Source organism: Carassius gibelio, chromosome A7, assembly GCF_023724105.1.
Source record: "Carassius gibelio isolate Cgi1373 ecotype wild population from Czech Republic chromosome A7, carGib1.2-hapl.c, whole genome shotgun sequence".
Taxonomy (NCBI): domain Eukaryota; kingdom Metazoa; phylum Chordata; class Actinopteri; order Cypriniformes; family Cyprinidae; genus Carassius; species Carassius gibelio.
In genome coordinates this window covers 13,803,962-13,814,717 of record NC_068377.1, presented here as the reverse complement: position 1 = coordinate 13,814,717, position 10,756 = coordinate 13,803,962, and the positions used below count along the sequence as shown (strand labels likewise).

General features: G+C 37.8%; 1 protein-coding gene across 1 annotated transcript in view; it reads right to left on the bottom strand.

Annotated features, from left to right (window-relative positions):
* LOC128016627 (disintegrin and metalloproteinase domain-containing protein 33) overlaps nt 1-10,756 on the bottom strand; it is a 92,692-nt gene that overhangs the window by 15,941 nt on the left and 65,995 nt on the right. Inside the window, exons 11-15 of the mRNA XM_052601291.1 lie at nt 7,313-7,455; nt 5,842-6,019; nt 2,444-2,533; nt 2,029-2,224; nt 182-290 (exon numbers count right to left, since the gene is read on the bottom strand). Of these exons, the coding sequence (XP_052457251.1) occupies nt 182-290; nt 2,029-2,224; nt 2,444-2,533; nt 5,842-6,019; nt 7,313-7,455 (716 nt within the window). The remainder of the gene's footprint in view (nt 1-181; nt 291-2,028; nt 2,225-2,443; nt 2,534-5,841; nt 6,020-7,312; nt 7,456-10,756) is intronic.

The following is a 10,756-nucleotide window of genomic DNA, read 5'->3' as shown; positions in this document are numbered from 1 at the left end:
TTTTAATATATAGGTGGAGTCTCAAGAAAATTAAATGTGCTCTAACAGTTTTAAAGAATTCCAAGACCAAACTGCTATTTGCAGAAATTGCAGATTTCGCTGCACTTCAGGTCAGCAAGGTCTTTGACAGAAATCACATATTGCTTATATGTATGGTTAACATATTAAAATACCACCTCACCTTTTCTTACACTTCACGTAGTTGCCATGACTGTCCTTGCCACAGTTTCCAAAGGCATTCCCCGCTGCGTTCACATCTTGAAAACAGACGTCATGTGCTGGCTGCGCACCTGGACAAATTGAGTTATTCAGTTAAAACTACGTTACCTCTGAGAAATGTCAATTACAGTCAGGAACTCAAACAGACCCATATTGTTATAAATAGTGAACATCGAACATGTCAACACCCCCTTACCCCACAATTGACAATGTTCGTCTGCTGTAATCTGTCTCTGTTTGATAGCCAAAGAGCCTGACTGGACATGAGCCCAGAACACACTGGAGGTGTACAGCAAAATGCCATGAGCTCTCACTACAAAATCAACCTCAAGCAGTAATTGATCATTAGTGCTGACTAAACACTGAAAGAAGGTCATTTAGGATTAAAAAACTTGTTCTGAAAGGTTGGTTTAGGGAATAAAAAGGGACATTTGGCAAAGAGGTACCACAATATTACCCTTTTTATGGTACCAAAATAGTACCATATATTTAACCCTTGTGTGCTCCTTATTTGGGAGTCACACTCAAGGTGTTCGGGGTCAAAAGTGACACCTGAAATGTCTTAAAGCAAACATTATCAAAAAGCTCTCATCATGAGCAGTAAACAATGTTACATAGTAATTTCAATGTTTATGTTGTCTTTTCTTGCCATCTACAGATAACTTCCCTAATTTTACTAATGATATGTTTATTTTTAAAATCCTCTTAACATACTGACTGATAATGCTAAATATACATGAAAGAAAAGTCTTGTCTCAAATCTGGATTGAACGATCAGAGTATGATAGCAGGTAAAATAACAATATTTGCAGCATTGTTGTTTTCTGCAGTGTTTTAGCAAAAGTATCAATCTATTTAGCTGCTTACTGTGTTTCGGCTTCTGTTTTTTATTTATTTTTTTAAGTGTCATTTGCAGCACTTAATGGTGCTTTAGTGTCTTAAACGAGAAGCAACACTCACAGGAAGATTTTGAATGAAAACTTTTGGCTCTAGATTAAAAAAAGATCATTACGATAAACACTGCTGAGCACTTGTGGTGTGAACAGCTCAGTTCATTTGAAGCGCGGCTCACTCCATTTAGAAATAGTTTAGTGATACTGCCATTGCCATTATGTTTCGCAGTCCGGTTGGAACCAAGCAGAGGTTCGGAACCAGACCGCAATCTGCCATTTCAATATACCTGGTATATGATGAATGTAATCATTCAGTACCATTGTGGACATTTGTGATGATTAAATACAATGATAAATACAGTTCTACTGTTCAAAATTTTGTGGTCAGCAATATTATTTAATTTTATAGTCTTTTACGCTCACCAAGCCAGCAATGATTTGATCAAAAATACATTAAATACAATAATATTGTAAACTATTATTAAAATTTAAAATCAATGTTTTCTATTTTACTATATTTTAACATGCTATATATTCCTGTGATGACAAATCTGAATTTTCAGCAACCATTACTCCAGTCTTCAGTGTCACATGGTCCTTCAGAATTAATTCTAATCTTCTGATTTGGTGCTTAATAAAAAAATTCTTATTATTATCAATGTTGAAAACAGTTGTTGTTAATATTCTTGTGTGATTTTTTTTTCAGGATTCTGTGATAAATTTGATTTCAATAAAACAGCATTTATTTGAAATACAAATCTTTTGTAACATTATAAATATCTTTACTGTCACTTATGATCAATTTAATGCATTCTTTCGAAATAAAATAAATTAAATTAGTAACATAACTTCTGAACTGGATACCACAAACGTTATTTCCCTGCAAATTAAAGGCACAGCCATTACTATATCTTACCATAACCCCACAGCTGCAGGCACTGCTGTTCATGGGTCAGACACATGCCATTATAGCAGTAGGCACGGCCATGCTGACACAATGACCCATCTAGGAGGTAAACATTAGAGGGGCAGTAGGGAGAACCTCCCGTGCAGTATTCCGGCAGATCACAGGCACCGGCTGCTCCACGGCACATGGTGCCAGCCTGCTTCATCTGTGGGCAGAGGGCATGGTAAGGAGACTGAATACTAACTCACTAACACAAATTAAGACAATATTTGAGAGAAATAGGCTTTTTGTGTACATAGATAATGTCTTAGATCTTTAAGTTCAGCTCATGAAAAATGGTGGCAAAAACAAAAGTGTTGCATTTTATAATTTTGTTCAGTGTAAACAAATAAACAGATAAATAGATAGATAAATAGTTTGGCACCTTGCAGTCCTCACAGCAGACTCCGTGGGCACACTGAGCATCCACCTTCAAAGTGCAATTGCTGGGGTGGCAGCAATCATTGGTGCATTCCTGCAGGAGACAGAAAACCCACACACACACAGTTCCAATGAAAGAAACCAGAGACTACAGTGGGTAGTCCGGACGGCTGATCAAATCATTATTACAACCCTCAACCACTCTCCAATAACTGTACTCATTCAGAGTGAGCAAAAGGGCTGGTAAAATCACTCTGGTTCCCTCACATCCAGCACACTCTCTTACACTCTCTCACTCTCTCTGACGCTAAAGAGCTCTGAGCACCAGAAAGACCAGACACAGGAACAGTTTCTTCCCTCAGGCAATCCATCTCATGAACATTTAACAATAAACATGAAACACACACTATTTGTACACTTATTTATCTAACACACATAGTGTACATTTCAATTTGTGCATAATATACCTGTATATACAACTGTCTACTCTAATTTTTCTCTGTACATACTATTGTCAATTTGTATTCCTTATTTACATAAACATTTTTATTTTTATTTTTATTTTTAACACTGTGAAAGCTTCTGTCATGAAAACAAATTCCTTGTATGTATAAACATGCCTGGCAATAAAAGCTCATTCTATTCTATTCTTCTATTCTATATATATATATATATACACACACACACACACACACACACACACACACACACACACACACACACACACATATATATATATATATATATATATATATATACATATGCATAATGAATGTACTACACACACACACACACACAGTGTCTGCTTGGAAATTAAATTGAGAAAAGAAACTGCACAGGACGTTAATGTGCATATAAAAATGTTTGATATGTATGACACTGATATATACAGCGTGGAGGCATCTGACGGCCAATAATTATACCATAGCTGAAAATGAATAGGGGAAGGGGAGGAAGTGTGTGTGTGTGTGTATGTGGTGTTTTTAGGGTGTTTAATGAGGAGGAAACAGTCACAACACACATATGTGCTCTGTCACACACACACAATGCATCTCTGTCTCACATAAACATACACTGCAACCTCTATTCTGCTTGATATGGTTTCAGAGCATCAAGTCCGACTGACAGCTATGATTCTAGATCACACTAGAAATAAATAAATGATGTTATTCAGTGACTATAATGAAAAAAGACATGCATACATGACAGGCTTGCACTCATAGGCGTAGGGTGAACCAACTCCAGAGGAAGTCTATTACAAATCTATTACAAATCATGTCTTTTTAGGCAAGAACCAGACATGGTTGTCATGTAGGTTAATAAAATACATAAAATTTGTATTTAACCTGATCACAATTTCATGAAAACTTTAGAAACAGATAATTATATAACGTTTCATTTCTATGGTTATTTAAACTGCGAATAAATAACATAGCCTACAGAAAGTGACATTAACACTAACTTTGATCTATTACGAGTTTAACCACTCAAAAAAAAAAAAAAAAAAAAAAAAAAAAAATCAGTCATCATAATCATTTAAACTGTCTACGCTGCAAAATGAATCTCTTACTTTCATTGTACGTACATCTGCATTTTGCTGTTAATGATGAGAGAATTCACAAGAGTCTGGATTTCAGTCAGTGAAAGCGCTCACTCAACAAAGCTGATGAGTTTCAGCGATGACTCATCTGAACGCCTCTGATTGGCCCTTGCATTCCTAAGATCAACAGAATCGTGTGGGATTGGTTATAATGTGCAAAACTGTAAAAACCTAACATGAAATACGGTATGACATAAGCAGATCTTAAATGCACGATATGTAAGATCTTTTTATTCAAATATACAAAAACAACTAGAACAGTGTTATATATTTAGCTGACTTGTATACTTGCATTATCCAAAATGTTTTGAATAATGTTTAAATTCAGAGAAATAAGCAATTTTAACTAGTGACACGGACCGTGTCCATAATGTCATTGTGTCACCTGCCAATGATGTCAAAACAAATTGATATGATTTCTAGTTTCGTTTTGTAGAAAACATTTGGAAACATCAAAAGATGTTTTAATATTTTATGAATTTTAATAGACTGGTGATGACTGCACAGAGTAGCATTATAACGGAATCTTCAAATGTATCTAGTATGATAAAACAACGCTGCTTTTTTTCCCCACATACACATGACCGGAAGGAGCTGAAGCAGTCGACTGTGGCATATTAAAAGCTCCGCTGCTTTTGAGCCATGTGACACGCTCATTCAGAGGCTCCGTTTTGCTTTGACGGGTTTCAGCCTCACCCTGCTTCATTCTACTAAGTTAATAAATCATTAACTCATCCATGAACATTATTCCTGTCGGATTGCATTGGCTGTGGGGAAGAAGACCACAACTCCCATGATTCCAGACTCAATCAAGGTGCCATTATACGCTACCTAGTCTTTGTTTATTTTGAATACGCACCCTCTAACAGTGAAAAATTCATCTTGTGCCTTTAATCTTATGCCTCAATCGACACTTTCTATTCATTTTCTTTCTTTCACTTTGTTAGCAACAGACGCAATAGATATAATTTGTTTGTGCAGTTCGTGGCCAGGGGAAGGCTAAGCCTTACACACGCTCTGCCTTTTGCACTGTCAAATCTATTTTTGTGTATTCCTGGAAGTAGAGGGTGCTGGCAGATGATGTTTTGGATTGAAAGGTTAGAACAAAAGTGTATGATAACAGCTCCCAGTTCAGTGCTGCTGCAACCTACATAGCTTCTTTTTGTCAGGTGATCACTAAGGTATTGTTTCATTGAATATGGTATTGGCAGCAGGTAAAAGACAAGAACAGTAGTCCAGGTGTTTATGTATTGACTAGGATTTACAGATGCTAACTCAGTCTACCTGCCCCAGATGGTAAATCACCCAGCCATTATACAGTATACACACTAACAGGATGTCAAACACGGCTTTGCAGCAAGGTGGGATGCTGCTCTTTCTTTCTCTCTATACACATACAGGCATCCAAGCAAACATAAAACGGATTCGCTTTCATCTGTCACTCTTTACAGCACCATTTTTCTGCTGTAGTTAAACTATTTATGTTCTAACATTTATGTTAGGACCTTCCATGTGGTAAAAACAAAACTTTTTGCTAGTTAGACAAAGGTCTTCATGATAAAAAAAAATATATAAAATATATGCTGCATAAATATCTGGTATTCCATGAATAAAAAATAAATGCATGAAAATGGTAATCAATGTTAATCCATATAATTTTGACTTTTACATTTATTTTACATGTTTTATTTCATACCCTTTACCGTTCTCAGAAGAAAATGACTAATTGATGATTGGTCTGATTCAGTATTCTCTAAATCAATAAGTAATCCCATTCAATAATTAATTTAGGCATAAATCACCTCTGGTTCGCCACAGTCACACTCCTCCCCTTCCTCTACAAAGCCGTTTCCACACTTCTTGCCACCGACCAGATCCTTCATGTTGGGCATGTTGAACAGGCACATTCCTCCTCCCTTCTGGAAGTAGTTGTCCAAATCTTTTTTGCTACAGCTGCTGAAAACTTTTGGAAAGGGGTGCCTGCAGACCATTTGAGAAAGGGATACATGTCATTTTTATGCATGAAAATGCACTAATAAAAATAAGCACAAAAAATTAAAATTTGCTAAAAATCTACAGTCAGATACTGAGGCAGATTCACTAGAACATTGGTTTATAATGAATCCAGTAACACAATTATAATTAAATTATGGTGTTGATTTAAAATGAAAAGAGGAATAGTAAGTTTCCAAAACTGTTTTTCACTTTGGAAAAGTAATAAACACCTGCCTCCTCTCTATGCCAAGTTATCTCCTCTGATCTACTCTCTTATATTTATTTCTACTGCAGGGGCACTAAAACTAAGAAGTCAAGTCACTTAGCATAGACTGAACAAAATTATAAACGTAACCCTTTTGTTTTTGCCCCCATTTTTCATGAGCTGATCTAAAGCTTTTTGTACACAAAAGGCCTATTTCTCTAAAATATTGTTCACAAATATGTCTAAATCTGTGTTAGTGAGCACTTCTCCTTTGCCATATCAAACTTGATGTACAAGATGTTCATGCTATCTTGTTTTCTTGCTACTTTCTCAGGCATCATACAAACAACTGTTTCTTAGCAGATTTTCTATAGGCCAGATTGCAGCTGGTGATTTCAGCCAGTTTTAGGCAGTTTTGTGTGCAATATTCTGTGCTGAATCAGCAGCTATTACTGCAGTCTTCAGTGCCACACGATCCTTCAGCAATCTTTTTAATATTCTGATTTGGTTCTTAAGAAACACGTCTAATTTTTATCAACATTGAAAACAGTTGTGCTGTTTAATATTTTTTTGAATGTTTTGATGCATTTCTTCAGGATTGATTTAAGTCAAAAGAACAGCATTTAATTTAAATAAATATTTTGAAATATTATGAATGCCTTTACGGTCACTTTTTATGAATTTTAATGTGTCTTTGCTGAATAAAAGCATTCATTTAATCCAAGAAAAATAAAACAATCTTACTGACCCCAAACATTTGAATGGTAGTGTACATCAAATGGTCAGTGAACGGTCTGCAGGCGTGCAATCTGAAGTAAGACTAATGATTCTTGACTCATCCTTAGGGACTTATCATTAGCAACTAAGTATCTACTTGTACAGTAGCATCCTGTCTATCCTAAATGTATAGTTTAGTAGTGACACAATTAGAAATAAAATATATTTAAAATTGCTCCAGGGCTCTTTGCATAATTAGCATGCGTTTGCAATTACCGTGATTTATGTTCTGTATCGTTGGTTATTTATAAAAGGAAGTGTCTGCTAAAATGTAATGCAAATGTAGAAGTCTTTACCCTGTAGCTGCCGCCATGACACATCCACCCTGATTAGCAGTGGCCTCCACACAACAGCCCTCATGGTCATGGCTCATGCCAATGTTATGACCGATCTCATGTGCCATGGTGGCAGCTGCCCCAATGGGCAATTCAGAATGATCCTGGAAGAAAAGATAATTCAATCTACCAACCATAACAAACATCACAATAAATGAAATAGAAGCCCAAGCACTGCTTTAAGGGTCTGTCTAAAATGATGAATTCAATATACAGGATTAAAGTATTTGTCGCTCTCACTGCTATGCGATAAATTCATTGTATTTCATGCTTTAAATTGGACATAAAGGCTATTCGTAGGCCACAGGCTTTTGTCGTTGCTATGCCACATGGCCACAGTTCCAACACTACAGTTTGTAAATGCCAGCAGAAGCCCAGAGGACATCTCTGGTCTCCAAAGGCATTTTTGTTATGTTACAAAGATGCCATAAATTGTAGATGATGTTATTTTTTGACCTGCAGGTGGTAATTTAAGTACCTTGGCTGGGGCAAACAGAATGGACTTTCTTTTATCTTCATACCGAGACACAAACATAAAGGCACACACACATATTTTCAGAGAAAGGAGCACAAATGGATATCTCTGCAAAGGGCATGCAGTGTTGATTTTTACAGACAGCACTGATAATATCTTCACCATAACAACAATGTTGAAATATGATGTGTAGTTGTATTACAAATGATTTCTCTTTATGGATTTTCTATCTCTTACATTTCTCCCTAGGAACCACATTGTCCTTGTCATATACTACTAGTCTTAAAGCATTTGAGGAATGTGAAGGAGCTCATTTTTGATAAGGGATGCTTTCGCAAACCATAGCCCAGGACAAGACACACAGTCTAACAGTACTGTATATTCACCCACTGAAATAATTTTGGTAATTAAAAAAAAAGTTACAGTAAAAACCTGTAATTGGTTATTTGTAAATTACCTTATATTTATATAATATAATGACTAATAATGATAATGTCTAATTTTACTGTAAATGTATGGTTACTGTGATTATCATGCAATTACAAGGTAAACAGTAAAATGTTATCATAGAAGTCCCTGTGTCACACTGATTATATTTTATTTAAATAATGTTATATAATTTTCATCCTGTTAGTTGGTCAAAATCATTGTTTTCCCTTCTCACCAAAATCACTTTAAAAGCACACAATATTGCTATTTTCAACCCTAACATTAAAAAAAACCTTCTGAATATATCAACATCTTGATAAATAACTAGCTGTCGACTGCAGTTCCATTCATACAGCACATTCCAAACAAATTCACTCAAAGTATGATTGTGACTTCTGAAAACCTCACATAGTAACTATGCTGCCCACAAACACACAAATACGAAGAAGAAGGTTTATAGGGTAGCAAAAAAACAGACACTGACATTGACTCGACCAAACAAAATAGAACTGAACACACAGGAACTTAAATATACAGACCAAACAAGGACAAATAACTGAACAAAATTAGATAATTAACTCAATAAGGGTGAACTGTGCAAGATGAAAACAAAGTACAAACTGAATGAACATTGTGAAAGAAACCAGAAGGCATGCCAGCAGAGATATGCAGGAGGAGATTCGGGAGGAGGATGACAATCAAAATCCAGGGAGGTGCAAGTGGAGAAGATGACCAGGGAGGAGCCCTCAGCAGGAGAGGGTAGGTGGAGACCCAGGCCACAGACAGGACTGGGCTCCATGGTGGCATCGCTGGAGGGAGGAGCGACAACCGAAGGTGACAACAAAAATGGAGGAGGAGCCCATGGCACAGACAGAGAGCTGTGGAGGTGGAGTAATGCCGATGATCCATAGGCCAGATGCCCAGCTGCAGCTGTGGAGGTGGAGCCTGAGGCAGGGCAGAGCAGCGTATGGAGCACAGGCCCAGGAGACTGGACGCCAGGATGAGGTGGAATGGTGTCATCCTAGGACAGAAGTGTAGACATGGGCTCCTCAGTTCCAGGACATGAACACTTCCAGTAGGCCTGGAAAGCAGGACTGAGGAAAATGAAGAAATGCACAAAATCCGATAAAATAAAATAAAAAAAGTATCTTAATGCAATTTGGAGAGGATGTGGGAGAGCAAGGCTGGGCAGTCAGGCTTAAGGGAAGCAAAGTCTTTAACTCTCCACACTGAAAACAATCATGCTCATTACTGACAGGGTGGGTGGCACTCAATTCTATAGCCTTGTATTCCACAAGAATTCCCTCCAGCATGTGCAGTGTGGCTTACACACCTGGGCAGAACCGTCAATCAGCTCAGGATCAAGAGCGATGGGAAGCTCAGTTGCTTCTCGCGATGGCTCTTCAGATGCGGTGGGCTCTGGCTCTCCATCTGCAGTAGGCTCAGGCAGATGCTCCGTTCAGCAGGCTGGTGACTGGCTGGGCACCAGGTTGGGAGCGGGGTTGGCATCGTTCATCTACGAGGCCGACGGTGAAGAAAGATCCGCAGGAGCATAGCATCCAATTCCTAAGTGGTGAATCTCCCTCAGGGACCCTCCCCTGACAACTGCGCTTGTGTTGTGATGTTTAGGCCGGTGTGCAAGAATGTGCATAGGCAGTCATCCAGGAAAGTGGTGTGATGTCACCCGGATCCAGTACGTATACCAAATGGTGGAGAGGCACCTAGAAAGGACCTCTACATCCCTGAAAGGCAGCGGAGACCAGGACAACTAGAGCCCCAGATAAAGATCCCAGCTAAAGACCATGTCTCAGATGACAACCACAGGAAACAGATGATTCTTCTGCACAATTTGACTTTGACCCAATTGAGACTGGTTTCTCCCAAGGTTTTTTTCTCCATTCTGTCACCGATGGAGTTCCGGTTCCTTGCCGCTGTCGCCTCTGGCTTGCTTAGTTAGGGACACTTCATCTACAGCGATATCGCTGACTTGATTGCAAATAAATGCACAGACACTATTTAAACTGAACAGAGATGACATCACTGAATTCAATGATAAACTGCCTTTGTCATTTTGCATTATTGACACACTGTTTTCCTAATGAATGTTGTTCAGTTGCAATGTATTTTCTTAAAAGCGCGGTATAAATAAAGGTGACTTGACTTGACTTGACTTGATGGGCGAAACTCCTCAACATCCTCAACATCCTCCTCGAGGGAATGGTTCCTCTGCTTAAGGTAAAGCAGGTGAAAAAAAAACACTAAATCAAAGCAAAAATGAAAAGCCAAATGAACATGGCTTTACTTTCACTTTTGTGGGTCCAGTTTTCTATCACAGCTGTGTTGCTAACAAACGAACGAAGACGAAGAGGAAGACTTATTTAGTCTTTAATCCAAGACACTGGTAATCCAACAAGGGTAATCCAACACATAGGGTATCATAAACGCAGACACTGACATTGACAAGACCAGACAATAAGGATAACAAGGATAATTAACTACAC